The 24,412-nt window shown below is 37.2% G+C and overlaps 1 protein-coding gene across 1 annotated transcript in view; it reads left to right on the top strand.

The window, feature by feature from the left end:
- Positions 1-20,622, top strand: part of TM9SF2 (transmembrane 9 superfamily member 2) — a 28,552-nt gene extending 7,930 nt beyond the window's left edge. The window contains exons 5-17 of the mRNA XM_064712268.1: positions 3,214-3,343; positions 4,861-4,985; positions 5,840-5,951; positions 7,807-7,886; positions 7,973-8,081; positions 8,205-8,337; positions 8,582-8,701; positions 10,853-10,910; positions 11,560-11,719; positions 13,182-13,333; positions 14,353-14,464; positions 15,077-15,248; positions 19,262-20,622. Of these exons, the coding sequence (XP_064568338.1) occupies positions 3,214-3,343; positions 4,861-4,985; positions 5,840-5,951; positions 7,807-7,886; positions 7,973-8,081; positions 8,205-8,337; positions 8,582-8,701; positions 10,853-10,910; positions 11,560-11,719; positions 13,182-13,333; positions 14,353-14,464; positions 15,077-15,248; positions 19,262-19,329 (1,531 nt within the window). The 3' untranslated portion in view covers positions 19,330-20,622. The remainder of the gene's footprint in view (positions 1-3,213; positions 3,344-4,860; positions 4,986-5,839; positions 5,952-7,806; positions 7,887-7,972; positions 8,082-8,204; positions 8,338-8,581; positions 8,702-10,852; positions 10,911-11,559; positions 11,720-13,181; positions 13,334-14,352; positions 14,465-15,076; positions 15,249-19,261) is intronic.
- Positions 20,623-24,412: the final 3,790 nt, after the last annotated feature.

The following is a 24,412-nucleotide window of genomic DNA, read 5'->3' as shown; positions in this document are numbered from 1 at the left end:
TAATTCCAAATATGGGCCTCCTGCTTTATGGGAACAAGTGTGTTGGTCTTCATCTATTTGGATTGAAACTTTTTGGGTATTTTAGTAAAAATGCAGGTTGAATGTTGCCACTGTCATTAACTGTTTTTCTGTAATGTTACATTGCATTCCTTCAATTTTGAAACAGCTGGAAAGGCAACAAGTGCATTTTCTACTGCTCTCAAGAACTGATACGGGATATCCCTTTGTGGGGATAAACTGTGTTCACTGATGTAAATGTTCTGGGAGCCTCTTGAAAATGAGTGTAGTAGGAATTTGATAGGTTATGTCCACAGGGTTCAGAGGCAAGAGTCATGTGTTCAGGTAGGTGGACAAGGAGGCCATAAAGAAACTCTGAAATGTACAGCTACTTTTGCAAGGATTTGAAGTGTATATGCCTAATGCTAAAACAAGTGGAGCTTCAAACATGCTGGACTTGATTGTATTCCTCTTAAATATGCATATGTTTGTAATATTTGCACCACTTTGAATTTCAGTCATGCATGTGAGTCTGGCATGAAAGACTCAGCTATAAAAGGTTGTGTATGTTTTGGTGTGTAACTTAAAAACAGCTTCCTAAGACTACAAAGCTTGAAAGAAGTTAATATTTTTTAGAAAAGCCCATAACTTAAGCTGATAGAAGCTGAAACAGAACTGTGTAAAATTAATCATACAAAAAAGTACTTCAGACTGTTTTGGTTTTTTTTTTTCCCTGTAGATTAAATTGTTTAAAAAATATACTTAGTGTATTCAAGTAGATGTTTAAGTAAGATATAATTCTGTTTTTCAGTGTGAAAACTTCCCTTGAAATTTAGGTTATTTCTTAATTCTTTTAATTGCATTTTTACTATATTTTTTTTTCCTGCCCACTGCCCTAAAACTTAGGGACCAGTGAAAAATCCTTGGTTATGTCTGTTAGTCCTCCTTAGCCACAGCTTCACAATGTGGCTGTGGCTGGATTTTGTGATTAATGATACATGCTCCAGGAGTATGGTACAGAGGTATGTTGTACAGGGATGAACAAGGTAGCATAAGTGAGGATTCAGTAGAGGGTGATTATCCAGCTTCAATTTATCATGAAATTCCTGGGGAACACAGATGGTGCAAAATACTTCTAAGGTTTCAAAAGCCACTTAATAAGATTAGGAATTGACATACTGAATTGGACTCAACAGCTATACTGATATCTTGGCTGACAATGTTCATCACCAGATGTTCTTGAGAGACATATAAGAACACTGTTGAATAGCATATTTGCTCCACATGTATAATCTCTTCAAGTCATTTTAAATTTGAAGATTAGTTGTGAAAAATGATTTGCTTCTTAAACTACCAGTTTGCTCTGGCATTGCTGCTGCTGCTTGAAGGCAGCTCAGGATGTCTTTGCTGCATAGATGCAAAGGAAAGCTTTTATCCAAACCAAACTTACTTGCAATATGTTAATGTTGCCTTGTTTTGATTAGGAGATGAAAACACTAACAAAAGCAAGTAATCTCTCTAGCATACATTATGGAGATAAAATTTCAAATATACAAGCACAGAATTGATTGAGTTGGAGAAGACCTCTAAAATCATTGAGTCCAGCTGTGTGGTGGGTTGAGCCTGGCTGGACACCAGGTGCCCACCAAAGCTGCTTTGTCACTTCTCTCCTCAAGTGGACAGGGGAGGGAAAATGTAGCCAAAAGGTCAAGATAAGGGTAGGGAGAGATCACTCATCAACTACTGTTATGGGAAAAACTGAGGAATTTTGTTCAATTTATTAGCAGCCAAATGGGAGAAGGGTAATGGGAAATAAACCCAAAGCTTAAAACTTCTTCTCACCACCACTCCCTTCTTCCCAGGCTCAGCTTCACTTGCAGTTTTCACCACCTCCTTTGCACAGGGGCGCAGGGAATGGGAATTGTGGTCAGTTCATCACAATTGTCTCTACCACTCCTTCCTCCTCAGGATCAGGGCTTCCCACACACTGCCCTTGCTCCAGTGTGGGGTTGCTCCTATTGGAAGAATTTTTAATGAACTTCCCCAGTGCAAGTCCTTCCCATGGGCTGCAGCTCTTCAGGAACTGCTCCAGTGGGGGTCCCTTCCATGGGATGCAGTCCTTTAAGAAGAGGCTGCTCCAGGTGTGGATTCACAGGTCCTGGCAAACCTGCCATACAGTGGCCTCATCTTTCCGTGGGGCCACAGGTCCTGCCAGGAGTCTGTTCCAGTGTGGGTCTCCCATGGGATCACAGCCTTCTTCAGGGCACAGCCACCTGCTCTGATGTGGGGTCCTCCATGGGCTGCAAGCAGGTATGTGCTGCCCTGTGCTCCTCCATGGGCTGCAGGGTGACAGCCTGACCCACCATGGGCTGCACCACAGGCTGCTGGGGAATCTCTGCTTCTGTGCCGGGGGCATTTCTCCCCCCTCCTTCCCCACTGACCTTGGTGTCTGCAGAGTTGTACATATTTCCCACTCCTCTCTCCAGCTGCAGATGCTGTTGTGAAGAGATTTTTCTCCCTTTCCTAATCTGTTTCCCAGAGGTGTTGCCTCTGGTCACTTATGGGCTTGGCCTTGGCCAGCAGGGAGTCTGTGTTGGAGCCAGCTGGCACTGACTCTCTCAGACGTGGGAGTTCTTACAAAACAGTTGTTTGATGGCTTACAATTTTTTGGTAATGCAAATCAACTAATTAAAATGTTGCATACTCTTTGGTAACTATAAATGAGGTTAATGATTAGGAATTCATTTAAATAGCAAAAAAAAAAGTTCAAGAGTGCTATGAAAAATGTATTTTGCAATGAGGAAGCTGGAGAATTAATAATTTGTGATGTAGGCTTTTTAAAAAAAGTTTGTTTTGTCTTAAACTTGAATTTTAGCTGGTTCAGCAAATTTGATTATTTTGGCCATTATTTAAAGACAAAATAATAAATTAAACTGTTACAAATTTGGACTGGGTGAGTTTTTGGCTTTGGGCTGCTTTTGCATGGGGACTTCATGAAGCAGTGCAGTGAATAGAGTGGTTTCAGTTGAAGAGCTCCATGCTTTGTAACTCATTTGGAACTTGGATTGGCAATCATTGCAATTCCATGGGTAGTATTATTCTTGTAGTTAATATTCCAGTAATGAATATAGCAAAGTAGATTAATGTTAATCTGGTTTTGTTTCCATTACACTGTGTATTTTGAAAAATGGTGAAGTGTCACTATGTCATTTACAGGATTGTGGACAACATGCCTGTGACATGGTGTTATGATGTGGAAGATGGCCAGAGGTTCTGTAATCCTGGTTTTCCTATTGGCTGTTACATTACAGAAGATGGCCGTCCAAAAGATGCCTGTGTTATTAATGTATGTTTATGCAATTATATATTTTTTGATATATATTACTTCTTACTAATTTAGAGACTAGCATTTCTCCTGTGTCATGTTTCTATGGTGAGTCCTTGCTGTTTTAAGAACACATGTTGCCTAAAGATAGGTGAGTGTTTTGGTCTCTGCAAGTACCTCAATTGAAAGCCTGATCTAAGCCTAAGAACCTTGTCTCTTACGCTTTGTAGTACAGAAGAGCTCTAAAAGATCAGGGGGTGAACATGCATAATACTCAGTACATGTGGAGGGTAAAGGTCATCCTTCATTGCCTAAGAAATGGAAATGTTTGAGGGCTTGGACTTACATTTTTGTGGGATAGAGGTGTTTTCGTCTAAGCAGATTTGCATAGGTGTGTTTGTACCTCTGTGTACTTTTGGAAGGTTTGCTTTTCCTAAAACTGGGAGCTGATGGAAGAAGATTCTCTTGTGATAGATCATATAGTAGAGATCCAGATAAGTGCACTGAAAGCATTATGGAGATAAGAATACAACAGAAAGTCCAGGAAGTCTTTGACTACCACAGACCTCTTCCATGGCAAGGTCACTGAGAACTTGGGATAGGTTTTTGGGGTTTTTCAAAATGGTTGGTTTTATTTAATAGATCTTACCAACAGATAACAATTTCTGTGGTTGCCAATTTTGTTTAATTGCCTCCATAATGAGTTGGTTTCAGGGTCTCCATGTGAATGGATGCATTTATGATCAAATATGTAATCTGGCAATATTATTTTAGTCTTATTTTAAGGCTTGCTTTTAATTAAAGGAAAATACCCTTTGAATAAATAACTGATGTACTGTAGAATAACATTTCATTTATGTAACTATTCTTTTAACTGGGGCTGCTCTGTAGAAAGGGTGGGAATAGAACACTTTAGAGGTTCTAACTGAACTTCAGTAGACATAGCTGTTAAATTACTTGTGAGTTTAACAATCTTTTAAGCAAACTAAATTCCAAGGTGATGTTTCCCTTCACCTGAGGTTTGCATTTGGCATTCTTGGCTGCTGCTTGCTGTTCATCCTTGTACAATTTTGGTTTCAAAGGTGGTTCTGCCACAGAGAGCATTTATTTGCATCGTCTTGGGAGGTTCTGTTTAATTTCTGAAAAACAGACTCTTTGTTTTAAAATACCTAATGCTTGTGAAATGCTTCTAATAACAAAACTTGTCCCTTAGTTATCTGTTCAGGTTGCTACTTAAATGAAATAGGACATCTTCAGTTAAATTGATTAATAAATACATATATATTAAATATTTTAAATTAATTTTTCTACTTTTCAATTTTACTAGACCATTCTTAGCCTTAACTTTTCTAACTTATGTTTTTAATGCAAGAAGGCACTTACTGTCTTTATAATTTCCAGTATCTCACATTCATATTTTAGAACTTCTTGACAGGAAAACGATATGCAGTCTAAAATTCTGTTATGCAGACTTCTGTCTAAGGCTTTGTGATGTCTTTATTTTTTGTTTGTTTAATATAACCTTTTTTTCATTGCAGTCAGAATTTCATGAAAAGGATACCTTTTATATTTTCAACCATGTTGACATAAAAATTTATTACCATGTTGTGGAGAATGAAGCTCTGGGAGCAAGACTAGTTGCTGCTAAACTTGAACCAAAAAGGTTAGTAGTTGAAAGTAACTTGTCATCAAAAAGTCATCCATCCCAGGACACTTGCTTTGATCTGGGAACCTGCTGCTAGTCAGAAATGCTTTCAGATATGTGACCTGCAGATTACCTCTCCTGTTGATTGATGTAGTGTAGTTAGGACAGTGTAATGTAATTTTGTAATTTGATGGACCTTGGTGCACTTTCTCCTACTTGGACCAAGAAAAGATGAAATAAAACCTGTAAGTGTTTGTGGAGTGTGATGAGTGTGTGTATGCATGCATGTATTTCTCTACCAGGGAATATTCAGTCTTGTATCAGAACAGGACACCAGTGCTTGCTGTAGGCTTGACTGGAGTGCAGGATTTGATCTGTTCAACAATCAGGATTTGTATAGAAAGATTTCACAGCTACACTCATCAGTTGTCCTGGTGTCTGTGTGGCTTTTGCACAATTGGTGTCTGTTGTGTTATTTCTTAGCATCTTGTCTTTCATGGTATAACTGAGCTTGTAGCATTGTTGGTTCAGTTGAAAGTATTTTTTCCTGAGAGAAGTTAGTAATTCTGGTGGTGTAACTTTTAAAATGTTTTGAAAGTTCATAGCAATACTAAGGCTTCTTTCATTTTTGGTACTCTGCTTTAGAGACTGTGCTCTTTTTAGAAGAGACAAATCTTGTTTAAGAAGTTCAAGTTTCAGAAATTCCTGAGCTTAGGATATGTTCCTTATGAGTCCTGAAATTTATGAGACATTAAGTACAATTCTTATATCGAAGGGAAGAATCCTTGGTATGCTTTTCTAAGATGAATGAATTCTTTCTTAAGAATGTTGTCAGTGAAGTGGCTTTCATTGTGTGTCTTGTCTCCCTGCAGTTACAAGCATACTCACCCAGACAACCCCGACTGCTCAGGAGTGCCCATGGATATAAGTAATAAGGCCAGTGGAGAAGTCAAAATTGCTTACACATACTCAGTTACTTTTCATGTGAGTACTAAGATTTCTGTGGTGGTTACCTCTTAAAATCGTGCATTAGTACTCTGAATTATAAAGATGGACAGTTAAAATTGGCTCAGAATAATAAATTTGTAGTTTTAAAACTTTATTTGAACTGGAATGTCAGAGGTGGCTTGGGATTTAACCACATACATTACAGTTTTGCATACCAACACATACAGAGTAGATGTGAAACACATATGTGGTTTTTAAGAGTCACACTTTCCACATCTGCCTAGGTTGTCTGGTAGATTATTTTTCAATCCAAGTTCTTAAGTCTGAGAAATTGTATGTTTCATGTAGGTAGGTTGGAGCTGATAGTTTTCTGCCCTCCTGCTGCAAAAGCTGCCTTCTCTTTAAGGTCTATCTCCCCTGGAATCCTTCAAAAGAGTAGGAAGCTGGTGGTCTTTGTTCTACTACTCTCCATTTAAAAGCAGAGGAGCAGTATATCAGGCACTGCAGGCAGCAGTGATAGCTGAATGTTTTTCATTCTGCTGACAAGAGAGGGAGGTTTTGATTTTGTTTTGGTTTTCTGTAGATGGAGTTTGCTGGACAAACTCTTTATCAAAGTTCCCTACTCCTTCTCAAACTGTTTCCACTCTGAGTTCAAAATACAATAAATAGCATAAGAAGTAGGAGGGATTATATTATGTATATACTATATAATGATATTTTAAGAAATTATATCAGTTGTGGTGCTGAAATGAATTTGTATACCGAAAAGCAAGTATTTCTGGAAACCTGTGAGAAGTCAGTAATCAAGAGTGACCTCAGCTTCATATTATTTTATTGTTTATCCTTAAAAATGACATGCCCAGCTGTGTGTGTGCGCCTGTCTTGTGCACAGTGTTACATCAATTGGAGGTAATCTTCTGAATTTCTATTGGGTTGGCAGACCAGGTCATCTCAGGAAGAGGAAAAAAAAGGCAGTTTAGGTATGAGGAAAAATGCAGTTCTGTCCTAGAGTCATTGATACTGGTTTAGAAATTTGTTGCTTCCTTTGAGACATGGTTTTGTTATCTCAGTGAACTATGTATGTGATCTTGACTACATTTTTTAACCCACTGGATTTTTTTCAAAATCTGGCTTTACTGGAAAGCACCCTTGTTCTTGTAAATTAGAAATTACTGAAATAACAGCCTGTCAGACACCTAGCCAGTTTTGTTAATTGGCTTGTTTAATAGCCACCTTCACCTGATTAACACTGTCTATTCCTTTTTTCCTGTTTACTCTGCAAAATAAAACAAAGAAATGTTCTTTTTGAAGTGTTTTTGATCAATGAATGTTCATTTTGAATAAGTTTAATCTGTTGAAATGCCTGGAAGAATAATTTGCTTCCCTCTGCTAAGTTCTGTCTCCCCACCTGTCCTGCAGTAAAAGCTGTTTGTAATGGGATTGGTATTTGGTACTGAAATGAGGTTGGATGAAAGCAAAGGATAATTTGGACAGAGCATGATGTAGTGAGTGAAGTATCATCTGGAGACTGTATAGCATAGCTTAGTTTCTTGCTATATGGACTTATGTGCTAAAAAAAATCTATGTTCTTTCATTATTCTGCTATTCCATTCCAGTTCTTGAAGGGAGGGTGCACAATTAAATTAATCTGGTAAGCCTTAATGTCTTAAGAAGACACAAGTGTTCAAATTCAGAAAATATTTTGGTTTAGATTCTATGGTCAAATCTTAGGTTTGCTCTAGGTAGCTGTTATTGAAGTATTCCCTGTAAAGCATGGAACTTGAAATTTCAGTTAGTCACAAGATTTAAGATTGATTTGCACAAACATCAGCTTTCAAATGTATGAATTGGATACTGACTGTATCTGATGTTCATGTGTTTACTCTTTCAGGAAGAAAAAAATATCAGGTGGGCATCAAGATGGGATTATATTTTGGAATCCATGCCTCACACTCACATCCAGTGGTTTAGGTAAGGAGGAAATTTATTGTACTGAAGTGTTTACATTGCAGTTTGAATGATGATTTTCATTAATTTTCTTTTTTTTTTTTTTTCAGTATTATGAATTCCTTGGTGATTGTCCTCTTTCTGTCTGGAATGGTAGCTATGATTATGTTGAGGACACTCCATAAAGATATTGCAAGATACAATCAAATGGATTCCACTGTAAGCCTGAAATGTAGTTCCTAAAATTTATTTGGAATGTAATTTTTCCAGTTAAATGTGTAACTGTAACAGGCTATTTAAGTTGCAATCTACTGTATTCAAATAGATGTATTTCTTTTACAGGAAGATGCTCAAGAAGAATTTGGCTGGAAACTGGTTCATGGTGATATTTTCAGGCCCCCAAGAAAAGGAATGCTGTTGTCAGTTTTCCTAGGCTCTGGCACACAAATCTTAATAATGACTTTTGTTACCCTGTGTAAGTAAAGTGGGGAGGATTTAGTTGATTGTACATGATTTTTCACTGCATGGTGCTAGTAAAAATAGCAGTATCATTTTGTCTAGAAATCTCATTAAAGTCATTAGAAACAGCTGAGCTGATGTAGTAGACATGCAACTTAGTACACACAGATTGTAAGACAGCTGATGTACTGGCTTTAAGTCAAACATATAGTCTAAGGTTTCTAACATCATTTCTAAAATTGTGCATCTCTGCTTCACAGTTTTTGCTTGCCTGGGATTTTTGTCACCTGCTAACAGGGGAGCTCTAATGACCTGTGCTGTAGTTTTGTGGGTGCTGCTTGGAACTCCAGCCGGTTATGTTGCTGCCAGATTCTACAAATGTGAGTAATAGTTACTGAAAATGAAAAGGCTTAAGTTCATTAACATAAATTATCATTACAGAACTGAGTTTTATTTTGCTGCACTGTTTGTAACTTCCCTCAGGGCAATGTGGGGAAATGTACTTACCTTAACAACAGAATATATATATATAGAGCACTTAACATAGTTACACTGGTTTTGATGTAATCATGCCTAAAGACCCTGAATTGCTCTTGCTGCTGTGTATTTGTGAAATTAAATAATAGTAGTACTAAGGTCATTTCATCTTGACATCAGACTGTTTTCTGCTTCTGTTTCCTGTCACTGTGGGCACTGTGTAAACCTGCATTGAGTTTTAGCTGTGGATGTTGCTTGGTAACACACACCTGCAGCCCCAAATTGTGAACCTCAGTTCTTGCATGCCTGAGATTGGTGACCTCTTTTTAGCTAGCTCCCAGTTATTTTGGAGAATGATGCTTATTGGAGTGTCTGGAGCACGGGGAGAAGGACTGTTCTGTAGCTGTGGAAGTCAGCCCTGTGGTGTCTGGGCCCCTGACAGGAGTTAGTTGATACTGTGCTCCCTCACTGATCCCAGCTATTGTTTCAAGACCTGTCTGTCTGCCAGCCTCAGATGGTTTACCCCTGTATCCTCTGATTTATTTTAAGGTGAAGCATGGCATTCCACATACAGCTTGTTTTAATTACCTTACTCAAGGTGAAAGGTTTTTTGACTTGAGAGAAACGGATCTTTTAGTTGTGAATATATGGGGCTACAGGAGAAGTTTATTTCAGAACTTCAGCCTGGCAGTAGATACTGGAGGTCTTCTTTCTTACCATTTTGTAGTTTTCATGTGGGGAAAACCAGTGGGAAAAGTGAGTTTGTATCTTGTAGGGAGTTTTTTGCAAAGTGGTGGTGACATGAAAATGAAGTATTCCTAATATCCAAGCCAGTTAAGACTTAAACAGAAGGAAATTTTAGTACTAAGAGCATAATTGAGGATAGAATTATTCTTGATATTGTGGTGTATACTGTGTGTTTTGAAGGATATTTTGAAGTGTATTAGTGGTAAATTGAATCCTATGTCTTTGGTGGAAATGTAGTTTTTAAGGATAAAATTTAATATTTTATTTATTGGTAATCACTTAGTTGATACTTGAATGTTGTATTTAATTACTAAGATAGTGAATGACTGATCCAGGGACATTTTTGTTGTTATAACAGGAGGTGGTTTATACCCTATATTAGAGCATGTAAACATGAATGGGATTTTTTTAATAGTATACAAATAATGTGATGCATAAAACAAAATGCAACTGAAATGGATATCCAATTTTAAAAATTGGGGTGTTTTTCAAAATTGCATTTAAAAAGTGAAACATGAGTTGAAATTAAATGGTTAATCTTAATAACTGCTGTCACATTTTACCAAGTTTTTGTGAAGAAATAGAAACTTAATTAAAATCACTCTAACCATAATCACTTCTGACTCTTGAAATAAAGAAGCATGTCATTATGGCAGTGCTCAGATGAAATTATCTGCTTCACTGCACTCCAGCAGGATATTTTCATTTGAAAGTATATTGACTAGAATTTTTATCAGCATAGTGCAAATTCATAAAGATTTTCTTAAAAAAAACTGTCTTTGGTCTTTTGGTATCACCACTGCTTAATGCTGCTAAGACTCAAGAAAACATCACTACTTCTGTAAGCGTGTTAGTTCTGACTTCTGTAAGATTCATTGGCAAGAATTATTTCAAGAAAACTGTTAAGCTTGGTTTTCACATATTTATGTATCTTTACCTACTGAAACCTGCAGTCAAATGCTAGAAAGCTTAAATTTCTTAATCACTCCAGGTTTAAAACATTTTTTAAAGATTTAGCAATACTGCAAATCTGCTTCGTCTTTTTAGTAGATAAAGTCATCAGAAACACAGTTTTAGTTGGATACCTTTCCTGACCTTGGTCTGAGACGTTTTGCTTTGAAGTTCTGTGGTTAAGCAATAGGATAAGGAAATCCAATTTTATTACTGAATATTTAGTTTACTGGTTTTGGGCATGATAGCACATGATTTGAGTATTTGCAAGTTAAGTATAACAGATAAATGGACTGGAAAATTAATAGTTGAGCTTAATACATGTTTTAATGTCTGTCAAATGTTTTAATATACAGCATTTGGAGGTGAGAAATGGAAAACAAATGTCCTGCTGACATCATTCCTTTGTCCTGGGTAAGTTGAGAATATTGTCATGATTAAGAGAATTTATTGCTTCTCTGATGTGCATAGCTAATTTTTTAGGTTTCAGCCATACAGGTAAATCTTACATTGTCCCTTTATTCTGGGAGCTCCAAGAGTATCATGGTGCTTTTGACAAAGATGAGTATGTTAGTGGCATATCATCCTTAGATTTTATTTTTTTTTGTAAGCGTTTGTTTACTCTCACCACATGAAAAGGTTGATTAGGAAAAGGCATTATGATAGCAGTAAGTTTGAGGCCCACTTTTTCATTGTTTTCTTTCATTCTCTGGACTGCACTATTCTGACCTCACTGTAGTCAGTCTCACATAGTGTCATGTAATGTATAACCACTCTGATAATTTTTTCCACTTAATCACAGCAAGCAGTCTTACCCTGAAGTGTAGTTAAGACAAGCATATATTTGAAATAGCTTAGTTGGAACGTCAGTGCCTGCTGGAGTTCAGTCCCACTAGATTAACAAAGAATTGCTTGTCTGATCTCTTTGTTTTCATATTTTGCGTGTGTCATTTGGTTTTAGCAGAGATTCGTGCTAAAATCTCAAAACAGTGCCATTGTTTTGTCAAGGTTACTGAATGTTCAGAAGTATTTCTGTGCTCTAAGTGTGCTCTGTGTTTTTCAGAATTGTATTTGCCGATTTTTTTATCATGAACCTCATTCTCTGGGGAGAAGGCTCTTCAGCAGCTATTCCGTTCGGTACCTTGGTTGCTATTTTGGCACTCTGGTTTTGCATATCTGTACCACTGACATTTATTGGTGCCTATTTTGGGTTTAAGAAAAACGTAAGTGTTTCTGAGAATTTGTTTTTTTAAGTGTATACATACATAAACACACACAAATATTTTTCTCTGTACAGGCCATGACTGAGGTAGCACCTTAGCTAGTTGCACTGTTGGTTCCACTTCAGTTCAGTTCAGTTGCTTTAGAACTGCCTTAGAGAACCAACCTTGGTATTCCAAGGCTGTGACACATGGTTGGTGGCAGTGATACTTCTCTGCAGCAAATTGGGTTGTCATTCTACTTAATTGAGTGACTGCTACAGATAAGTCAGTGATTTGAGCATTTTTATTTTAATTAGCATCTCTTTCATATACTAAAACAAGTACTTGACCCAGCAAGCATGAGGGAAAGCAAATTCTGCATTTCTGGGTTTTGTCATGTATTTCTTGTTCCTGTCTGCCCTCTACACTGAGGATGTTCCCTGATCAAATTGCTAGAGTTCTGTGAAATCTGTTTGCATAAGTGTTCTGTAAATGGTTATCTCTGCTTGGCAGACGTTAATTGTGATTTACTCCTAAACCAATCAGTTTTACGTATGACAGCTCTTTGTGACCAAACATTTAATAATTTGGTGACCAAATCATTAAATAATGAGATTGGTTCTTTTTTTCTTTTTTTTTTCTTAAAATCTGTTTACTGTCCCCCACAAACAAATTTCTATAAGTGCAGATACATTTGTGGGTTTTCTCCTGCACAGGAAGCCAGGATTCTGTCTCTCTGTAGATCTCTTGTAATACCTTCAGAGAATATTGTTTTAGTAGGCACTTTTTAATTCAGTGGGCTTTTTCTGATAACCATTTTGAAATTCCATCAAGTTCCCCTGCATTGTACAGGTGTGTACATCTTCTTTTAAGGAAGGAAGATTTGATAAGCTAATAAGGCAATGTGGTAGGTGTCACAAAAACTTGAAAATCAAATCAGAAAAGAAGTATCTGTTGATGCTTTTGATGTGATTGTTATGAAAGCCAAAAAATACAGAGTGTGCATGTATCTTACAGTGCTTTACATTGTTTTCTTTCACCATGCTGATCCATGCATGTGTCTTGAATTAGGATTAAATTGCCGGATGGAGTCCTTTCAGTAAGTTTATCCTAGTGCAATTTTTAGGTAAATCCTGAAAGACAACACACAGGAATTTTTAGAAGGTGAAAGCAGGAATCTGCACCACCACTACCCCAGCTGAAATATGGTAAATCAGCTCAGGCTCTGTAACAGATGATAGATAGGCAAACATTGAGATGGAAGTCCAAAATATCTATCACTGTGTTTTCAGTGAGAGCTGTCTTTTAGCAAGTTTGCCAGGCAAGTGTTGGTAACTGAGCTGGAGCAAAAGCAAATGTAGTGTAGCTGGGTATGCACATGCTCAAAATAAAGAGTAGACTTTGTGCCACCAGTCGTTACAAAAAGAAAGCAAAAAGGTTTGATACTTCATTTATTTAGCTGTTTTGTTATTTTTGTTAAAAGGCTATTGAACACCCTGTTCGCACAAATCAAATTCCACGTCAGATTCCTGAGCAATCGTTCTATACAAAGCCATTACCTGGTATTATCATGGGAGGGATTCTTCCTTTTGGATGTATCTTTATACAGTTGTTCTTCATTCTCAATAGTATTTGGTAAGTTCACCATAAATTGAATTTTCTGTCATAAAAAAGTGATAATTTTTTTCTGAAAGTTTTCTTCAATATGCTTTCCCGGATTATTTGGGGATGCATTGTTACCATACTGGTTTAATACTATTTAAATGTTAGTATCTTTTTTATGTTTTAGTGATACTCGGTGCCTGTTGTGCTTGTTGGGGCGTGCAGAGAGGTGGCTGTGATATGCTTAGCAATTTGCAGCTGACCTACCTTCAGATGGTTTGTTGTTTTCTCATGCTACTCTTGTGACTTCATGTGGAAGTGGCTCTGAAGCTGATATATAGCATATAACTTGACGGTAGTAAAGTTTATTAAAATCAACTTGAGATTTGTTTGGTAGTTGTTATTAGGCTAGAAAAGTATTACTACTCTTGGGAGGAAAAAAAAGAACCAAGAACAAATTCTTGTGAAATCTTTATTAAAAAAGAGTAATGATTTTTAAAAAGAAAGCCCCATAGACTAGTGCAGTATATAAGTGAATTTTGATGTGAGCTCACTGACAAACTAATCTACTGTGAGGAATTTGTCTTCCTTCTGGCACAATTTAGTTATTGGATCTTGTTAAACTGTTTCTGAACCTTGAATAGGTGCCTCTACCCTACACAGACAGCTATAGCATTTGACATTTCTTGTTGTTTTGGAGCTTTGCCCCTTTGATTGAAATGTGAGGTGAAATCCAGGTTCTTCTGAAGTCAGTGGAAGAGGTCATGCTGACTTCACTGGAACTGTGATTTCACCATTATGTTTAGTCATTTCTTTCTCTAAAATCCCAAACAGGGTCATGCTTTGGCCTTGCTTTCTTAGTGTTCTCAGACCAAGCTGCCAAGGTTCCTATTCTTTAGTTAGAAAATAAATTAGTCAATTGTATGGCTGCACAATTGACAGTTTTTCAATAGGAAGGGAAAATACTTAAGGTGAAGGTGATGTTACTACCTGTGAAGAAATAATAATAGCACAATGGCCATTTAATTTTTTTTTTTAACTCCCTTTTATAGGTCCCACCAGATGTATTACATGTTTGGCTTCCTGTTTCTGGTATTCATTATTTTGGTTATTACATGTTCTGAGGCTACAATATTGCTCTGCTACTTCCATCTATGTGCAGAGGTAGGAAATATTTCCTCTGTTTTCAAACCTGATAATGTTCTAAGAATGCTTCCAAAAATGTTAATGCTTTTGTAATTAAAAATAAGTATTCCAGAATTCAACATGAACACTAGAGCTAGATGAGATGTGCTTAAACTGTGTCTTTAAAAAGTGAAGCAGGCTACTTTTGCCAACTCTTGTAAGAAATATTAAAACATTGCACTGGGTGTTGCTGAGTCAGATGGCACATCTTTAGATTCTCACTCCCTGTTTTCTGAAGGTGCTAAATTAATCTATTAATTTTGTTCAGTCAGAGTGCATTTTGGACATACCCAGCCTTGGGAAAAAAAAAAATCTCTGTGTCTGGAAATAAGTACACCTGGCTTATTTGAGATTTTAGGATTTTGTGTATTTGCTATTGATCTTTAGGTTACTTATCTCTAGTTTTGAATGGTGTTATTAAAGCAGTATTGGTTATATATAGTTCTTCTCCCTCTAGATAAAAAAAACCTGCAAAAACTTACTTTTGGATAAAGTCATAATAGAGAAGGTAGCTCTGCATTCCCTGGTAGGATCAGTGGGCTAGAGGTATGCACAATATTTCTCACACATTTGTATTTTCTCTCACTCTAGGACTATCACTGGCAGTGGCGTTCATTTCTCACTAGTGGCTTCACTGCAGTTTATTTCTTAATATATGCAATACATTATTTCTTTTCTAAACTGCAAATCACAGGAACAGCTAGCACCATTTTATACTTCGGTTATACCATGATTATGGTTTTGATCTTCTTCCTTTTCACAGGTAAGTGTATTCAACCTGATTTTTAAATTTTGAATCTGCCTTTAGTTTTGCACAGTAGAATCCTTGGCAAAACTGATCTTGATACAGAATTATAAATTTATGTATGCCTTTGATTTTTTTCCAGGTGTAGCATATTGCAACTATGTGCTTACAAACTTTAATAAAAGAGATAAATGAGGATGAGGCGAAACTACTGCTAACTTGAAGTGTGGCCTGTCATTAGGTCTACAAATATGTGATAAATACTTTTTCAGATTTTATTTTTATGATAGTCATATGACCAACTCAGCTTTTAAAAATAAGTTGTCTTTGGAGAAGCACACTTCAAATCACACACAAGTATAAAGTTACAGTGTCAAGATAAAAGCAGCACATTTTTTTGGAATAGCTGGAAGGAAGAGAGAGGAATAAAGGTAGACAAAGAATGCCTTTTTTTTTTAAATTTACTCTCTTCCAGGATGTATTTACCTGTATCTCAATTGCATTGAAGTGGCATGGGAAGCAGACAGAATTTCTCTAACTTTTTTTTTATTAGTCTTGTCTGAACCTTGTAATCTTCATTGTGAGTGTTTGGAAAATACATCTGTCTTAGGTGCTACATTTCAATTTCCTCTTCAGTAATTGAGATGAGGTCACAAAATTTTCCATTGTAGTCTTCAGTCAGACAGAAATAGCCCTTGTTTAGGGTGGGAAAATGGCAGTGAAAATGCAAGAAGTCTCCTTTCAAACTGGTGCAAGGAAGGCAGCAACTGCAAATTCCTCAAAAAGATCTTAAAAATTCTGTGTTCTGCTGCAGCCATCCCTGTATACTGTGCCCTACAGAGCAGTACTTCTGAGACTACTTTGAACTGATCCATGGTTTAAATCATTTCAGGCCTCATGTTGATGATGACTTTTAATGATTCCAAAGTCTTGGATATGTATCTGTGCACAGATACTATCTTTTGGGGCCTCCTAGACTACAAAGGGCTTGTCATCAGAGCTTTTAATGCAAATCTTACTATGACTTTTAAGTAGAATTTTCATTTCCACTTAACCTAGGAGAACAAAAATAGTAAAAGAAAAAAGAACTAAGAATGGTGTTCATTTTAAGTATAACTGAATATTTCAAAGACATGTCCACTTCAGCTAAGAAAATATTGAAGCTGTTTGTGGACTGAATGCAGATGATGATGAATGGGAGCAATGGCCTGCAAGGATTTTCTTGGGTCATTGCCTGTTTAAAAGGAAGAAATGGGACTTGTGTGCATTATATAATCTCACTGAAAAGTGATCAAGCTGTGTCCCAAAAGTTGTCAGTTTTATCTTCCATCCTTCATTTTAAGTCAGTCCAATGTACTTTGGCATTGCTTGCAGGTAGTTTGTAATTTATGCATCTCTGCTTTTATTCACATTTCTGTACCAGCTTGCAAGTCATTCTGAATGCATAGATCAGAGATTCTGCCTCCCTTGCTCAGGTTTTCTTCTTTCTCACCTTGCTTTTCTCTTAACCTTTACTTCTGGTCTGGGTGTACTGGTAGTTTCATTGAACTAAAAAATCCTAGGATGTGTGGTTGTTCAACTGGAAATGAATGTGTACTGCTGTATGCAGATCAACTTTAAATGCAGTGCAGACTTACAAAGTAGTGTGAAAAATAGTAAGGCCTTACATAAGTGTAAAGTCAATTAATTTAGTTTCACCAGCTTTTCCAACAGATGTTCAGCAAGCCTGCCTGTAATAGTAAAACAGTTTTGCCCAAAACCAGAATTTACCTTGTGTTTACCTTGTCTCCTTTGTTCACTTTGGATGTGTGCACTAATTCTGGAGCAGATTCATTCAAGATAAAGGGGATTTACAATAATTTTCTGTGCTGAGACATGGTTTAGCTGCCTTTTGCATCTCAGATACCCCTATAATTTACATTTTTTGCCCTTATTCTTTCGAGGCAGTCATGTCACATGGCATTGTCTAGAGGCATTAAGATGTGTCCATTGCATCCCCTTTTTTCCTTTGCTCACATGTTCACTTTCAGTTGACCAAGTGGCTGTGCAACACCTGCCAGCAAATTTTTAGGGTAGGTTCATAAGCATGCAAAGATGAGGTGGTTTATTCTCAGCCCCTTTCAGCTGCTTTTTGTGGCAGTCATTTGTTTGTAATTGGGACAGTGGAAATGCAAGTCATCCTGTGCAACTAGAACTCAGTTTTCAGTCTGTATGCTCTTGGTTTTTTAAATTTTCAATTTCTATGTTGAAATCAGGGGAGGTTACACTTGAGGCAATTAATTACACAGAATTGTAAAACACGGTGCTTAACAATTTGTTATCTAATTCCCTCAAGATTAAGTGCAAATTACCTTTTAATTTGGGGAAATAATCCTGTTTCTTAAGATTTGAGAAGAATTATGTCCATTTAGGTTGATATGAATGTAAAAGCAGGTTATGTTCAGTTCTCTGAGATTTACTGAAGTGCTCTGAGATAAGAATTTACAGAAGAAATCAGAGGTAGGGTAAAGGTACAGGCAGTTCTCTTTTTTTTTTTTTTTAAACAAAAGAACATATTAGCAATTTAGCAAAAACTGCTCCCAAAGGCATCTGCCTTCCCATGTCAGGATGATAAAAAAGCTAAAAAGAAAAAGTCATAATTGTTGTATGAAAACTATTCTGCTGCTGCTTACTCATCTGTGAAGAATTGTCAGGCTGGGGAGGAAGGGTTTTGACAATGCCCTGCTGCTATGTCAGTGTAACACATGCTTCAGGCACTTGCATCCGTACTGCATTCCAGGTCATTGATCAGACTCAGCAGGCACAGTACCGGGAGCTACATGACAAATCTTTGATTCACAGCTGGGATCACAGCTACGTATCACAGTCAATGAATCACTTCAACATCAGTAGTTTAGCAAGCGTAAAGTGAAAAAAAGTGACCATGATATCATTCATGGTTCCTTTCAAGCTTTGATAGACAACAAGTTAGCACACAACTTTTGTTGCCCCTCTTGCCAAATCTAAAACAAAGGAAGTTTTTTCCTCTAATGAACTTCTTTGATCCTTGTATAAGTTCAGGATAGAATTGTAGAAGAGGTACTTAGGCAGAAATCAGATAATCTTCAGGGCTCTTTTCCTGTCCTAGTTTTTGTGGGAAATTAAGGTCCCTGTAACAAGTGTTCTGAGCTGCTGTTTAATCCAGTATCATTCTGATTGAGACTGAATTTTGATGTAATCCAGTTAAATTAACAAATCCCAACTATATTAACTATTTCACATTCAAAATAATATTTTTGTTAAAAGTTTCTTTTGGAGTTACACAAAAAGAAGGGATGAAGCCACTGTTTTTTTTTTTTTTCTGCTAGAAGGATAATAAATAATCAGGGAAATGATTTTCATCCTCCAATTTTAGTTCAAATCTGTGTATACCTTTTGACTGTCATAAATATTTCAGAAGTGTTTGTTTTTAAGGTATGTAACACATGTTTTCAGTAGGACTACAAGTTGTGTAGTAACTACACTATGGTTTGAAATTTTTATTAACTCATTCCATGGAGAATTTGTATTAACTCAGTCTATGGAGAAATAAAAGTAGTGCTCTAGTTTTCCAAGACCTTAAAGTATTGCTAAGTAATGGGAACTCTGATGATGTTATTATGTTTATTAAACATAATAATGTTCTGACAGCTGAGCAGATGAGATAAAGTGTGTGTGAGTAGTCACTGAGAAAGGGTGAAATGGAGCAGTGTGAAGGAGTGGGACTGCAGCATACTGGAACAAGAACAAAAAAGTAAACAGAAACATCTTACTACTAGAGTGTTCCACATGATCTGTTGTGCTCCTGAAAATAATGAGAGGTTACAGGGTAGTTGATGCCTATAAGGTCCAAGTACTGTCTGTAACTTTCCATTATCTGATGTGATTGATGTACTGAAGGCTAAGGACAGCAGATCACAGATACATACATCCTGACTTATAAACTATGGATAGAAATTAATGTCTCCTGTGTCAGTGTTCTAACATGTCATTTTCTTTTTTCTCTCTTTTAGGGACAATTGGATTCTTTGCATGCTTTTGGTTTGTAACCAAAATATACAGCGTAGTGAAAGTCGACTGAAGAAACCGATGTAAAGAGTTAACACAGAAGAGGTTTAGTCTTCATTAACCTAACTTAAAAACCTGGTCTCGTTGATGAACTTGAGCTTTATCAGAAGTATTGGCTACCTGTTCTTTGAGAATGATATTGAAATGCACCTACTTTTCCACTAACACGTTTGTATTGTGACTTAACAACCTTTTTTCATTCAAATCTTAATGAAGATCAGAGTTACAATATTTATGCATTTGTAAATACAACTATACTTTGAAAGAAATGTTAAATTCTAATGGCAGAATAGAAGTGGCTGTATTACACAACTTGATGATACTTCTGATCAAAGTACAACTGTAAATAGGTTTTTCTAGCTTGGTAGGTGGGATGATTTATTTTTCTTTGAGGGAAATGAGAACTTTTTATTATGCTAACTTTGAAGGATGACTCTTTAAGAGGTGTTGCTTTTAGTCTGGATGTGATTTTTATTTTTTACTGGTGTTACGTCCATAAATATTCTGATTTCTGTGACTTAATTAGTTTTGGTGTTCTTGGCCTTTCAAACTATGTGCCTCTGAGTCCTTGAATTTATAAATTCATAATCCAATAAACGTTGTAAAAATGTCTTCATTGACTTATTACATATTAGAAGTTCATAAAAATATGTAAATACAATTATATTGAAGACAGGTGCTTAAAGATTGCATAGAGTATTTTCTGGCATTTTCTATGGTTTAATGTATATTGACACACATTTAGATCTGCAAGAATTATTATTTGTGCTAAATGGCTTTAACATGGACATGTGATGGTGGCGCATGGGAACTAAATTATACACCCATTTAACAAAAGCTCTCTGCAGCATTAATCCAGTCCTTAACCCAGAGATTGCCATGGAGTTGTCACTATGTTGAGAAGATCTTACAAGGCATGAGTCGGCATTCTCTGCTGATCTTGCTTTTAGATCTCAATGATGCATATTCTATAGAGCAACTATTGCTGACTGTACTTAATGTAGGTTAAAAAATAAAAGAAAATTACTATTTTTGCCTTATATTAAAAGACTAATGTCAATTTTGGATGACTGGCATTAAACCTATATTTGCCTTTTTTTGGAAATGGAGTATTTTGTTCAAACCTTGTTTGATAGTTTTAGATTCATAACACAATTTGGCTGGTAAAATTTTATTTAAAATTAAACTTCATGTACCAATTGCCATTCATAAGGTTGGGGGGTTTATTCTTACCAGTTTACTTTTCTATAGGACCTTAACCTGATGATGCTTGAATATTGGACCCAATAAAAATATCCTTGGTTAAGGTAACTTGTCATTATTAGCATCCCAAAAGTTGGCACATCAAGGCTTCACAAGTTACCACACAACTGCAGTGCTCCACAACCCTTCCCACATGAGCCACAGCACTCGTGTTCTGCCAGACACAGTTCTGCTCAGATGGGCACAGGTTTGTTCTTGTGCCCCTCCCAACATATAGTCACTAGGAAATGCTGATTTTAGGTAAATCTTCCATGCTTTGTGTTCAAAAAAGGAAAAGGGTGAGTTTGGTAAATGTTTGCCCTTTACTACTGCAGTGATCTGTAGTGTGACTCTTGATTCAAATGTTTAAAACTAGAATAGTCTTCATATCCCTGGTTTTGTGACTACCTAGTGTATAGTCACTGCCTGAAATCACCAGTAGTTTTTACACAAATAGGGATACTTAGTTTGAGAAACGTGAATCAATTGTCTGCTACTGAAATTCAAATTCAAAAAAACAGATTTTTGTGATGTATTTACAATTGCTGTTTAAAAAAGATTAATAGAAGTTAGATGAAACCACTGTGGTGTATGTGTGGGTTTGAAACTGATGGGTGTATTTTCCTGGGGATTTTTCTACAGACTAGTTGACAATTCATGGCAGCTTCTCAAGTATTTTAATTCCAGCTCTAAAGACAGTCTGTGAAATGTGTCACTATCTTCTGGAATCTGAATCTGCTGCATACACAGCTTTTCAAGCAGCCTTGCCTTGTCATAATTGCAGCTGTTTTGCAATTGCAATGTTTCAGTGTGAGACAATTCACAAAGTTTAACACATCACAGATTTTACAGAAGAGCTGTTTAAAAGTTGTTTTTGCCCTTGTAACACTGCCTCAGATAATTTTAAATGTTTTTCTAGGATTTAGGCTTTTGGTCTGTGGTAAGGTATTAAAGCGTTCTACTGTATCTGTTTTCCTCTTGGGAGACCTGTTTTTTTGCCTAAACTTTCAAAATACTGAGCTTTTCAAAAAACTTAATGTATTATCCAGTATTTTCTTAAATTGCACTTATGGCAATCTGAGAAAATGTCAGTTATTCAGAGGGTTAAGAGGTAGGACAGATTGCTGAGCTGCAGGAAGACAGGGCAAATTTGGACTAAACACTTCACAGAAGTGTCAATTTTTTGGTGGCTGAAAAATAATTTAAAAACTTACTGTTCAGAGTCTGAAAAAGAGTGCCCATCACTGCCAAATTTAGTCTGAAAGGAATCCTTAGTCCAAATAATACTTTGAAAATGTGATATGGGAGTTGGTGTCCTGATTTTCTTTCTCCAGAAGAAATAAGAAAGCAGCTTTGTGGCAAGCTGTCACTCACCAGGGCAGGCTCATCTTTAGACTTTAGCTTCCCTTCTTATGCAAGGGTTTGGCTGTGTTTGAACACCTGTGCGAGCCCTCAGGTTTCTGTGGTCATCCAGGTTGTGTGAGCCCTCAGCTGCTTGGCTGGATCTTGTAAGCAATGTTATAAATATTAGTTGACTGTGAACCAATCATAGTGTCTTGAGGCTTTTTGTGCCATTTTCAGGCACAAATGACTTCAGGAAAAGTTTGAAAGTGAGGATAAGAGGTGAAACGACAAAATTCTGGCAGGCACCTGAGGTGCTCACTTACACTGATCTGAGTATCTGTTTGAAGGGCTGGGAGGCACCAGCCAAGTCCTTTTTGAACTGATGTACAAATCAAAAAGGTGGAATGTGGACAAAATGTTTTGCTAATACTGGAAGAGGCAAAACCTCCAATCTCTAAGCAGGCTGGCACATCTATATTTCAGGCAAGTGAGAAACCTTGAAAGGGAGTGGTTTTAGTGTATACGACTTTGGTCCGTGGAGTGAAATTGTGATCAAATTTTTCTGCAAAACTTTGTGAGAATGGCTGGGAGAGGCTGCTGCAGCCAGTCCTGATGACGGATGGTAGAGATTTAAGTCAAAACTGAGGTTTCTCACTGAATTGTTACTCGCCTGAAGGAGATCCTGAGTTTCACAGGTAAGTTACATGGAATTCTGGAATGGAAGTATGGTAAATCCTTAAGAGCTGTAGATGCTTTTGTGTTTAATGGCTGATAAAGCACAGCAGTGAGCATAGAATCACAGAATGGTAAAACAGTCCAACATACTTTCCCCTCACCCTGCTTTTTGGTTGTTTTTTTTTTGGGGGAGGGGCAGTGGTGCTTTTTGGTTTTGGTTCTTCAGTTTTTTCCTCCTTTTAATTGAGTGCTTGGTTTAGCACAGTGTATGGTTTAGTGTATCTGCTCCAGGAATTGAGCAAGAACTTTGGTAAGTTTAGCTGATGTGGGACACACATGTCCATGAGTTTTTGCCATGAAGTTACAGGCCATTTTCTTTCTGTTTGAGCATCTTTACAGTTTGGACACCACCTTCATTTCTGGGCAGTTGTATCTCCAGCTCCATCAGCCTATCAGAGCTATGTATTTCCTTAAAGGAAGGGAGATTACTTGTGCAGAGATGTTCTTGTCCCAGATACACTGCTTCCTACAATTTACCTCTAATTTAATTTTTTTATTCTCAGTACCCCACTGTTTCTCCTTATGTCAGCCATGAGTGATCTATTTATTTCCATATCTCCATAAATATGTGTTCCTCAACAGACTCATGAAATAATTCTCCTGTTACTTTAAAGAATTACTTTGGGTATATGTGTCTACACAAGTGTGGGACACTTCAGATTAAAGCACAAACCTTCAGGGACTACTGAGAGACTTAATTTATCAGTTGATTACTGTACAGCTGCCATCATGCACTATTTCCTCTTATGTGAAACATCTGGAACTTGCTGTTGATGAGATGAGAGTAGTTAACTCTTGTAAATGAGATAAGCCAGAAGATTACAAATGAAGCCTGTCATGTTTGGGTGATGACACATTCTTGCCACTTGCCAGGATTCCAGGACTTGCAGTGAAAATGCAGTTGAAGTTCTCCCTTCCCTCGAGCTATTTGAGGATAGCCTGCTGGCCACAGCACGCACACAAGTACAGGATGCAGGAGCAGAGGCAAGGGCATGACAGGAAGGTTTGACCAAAGCAGTCTACTGGAGGGATTTAGCATTAGATCTGTAAACATGCATGATCAGAAATGCACAGCCAAAAATCTTGGCAAGGAATAATAACAGTAATTAACCAAATAATTCACCGGTGAATGTGCTAACATTGTGTCTCCTGCAGGTAGTATGGGCACACTGCTAGCAAGGGCCCTCGAGAATTCACTGGATTTGTAAAGCCTTGCTTTATAAGGATTAATTGTCCTTACTCAGGAACCCATTCAGATACCTTCAAACAGCTTTTCTAAGTTCACTACAAAAGGCTGCTTCAGACAGGGGCCCACAGGGTGTCCTGAGAGGCTGTCCAGCCTGGGCAGTGAGATGGGCAGAATGGCACATTCCAACTTCACAGTTCAATAGTGCTAACTCCTTATTTTCAAACAATTCAGCACAACTGCTGTTTTGCTGCTGCTGCAAGACTCAAAACTTGATGTGGCTTGTGTGGGTGGTTTGGGTCTTTTTTTGGGGGGTGTGGGGGAATGTCCGGTTATCTCGGCTGTTTGAGGGGCCTGGAAGGCCCGTGGTGGCCTTGGGGCAGCCCACGTGTCGAAGGACGAGAAGAGGCTTCAGTTCTTCTTTCTGGTTTTATGTTTATTAATTGTTTATCTAAAAGATGTTCTTTCAGCCACCAGAGATCTGCTCAGCAGTCAGCCATGGGCACACTGTCTCTGCCCTCCGGGGCAGGCACCTATCTTTATACCCATTGTGACGTGTACAATATTTATCATTTTTCCCCAATACCAT

Source organism: Zonotrichia leucophrys, chromosome 1, assembly GCF_028769735.1.
Source record: "Zonotrichia leucophrys gambelii isolate GWCS_2022_RI chromosome 1, RI_Zleu_2.0, whole genome shotgun sequence".
NCBI classification, from domain to species: Eukaryota; Metazoa; Chordata; class Aves; order Passeriformes; family Passerellidae; genus Zonotrichia; species Zonotrichia leucophrys.
This window is presented reverse-complemented; position numbering and strand designations above follow the sequence as displayed.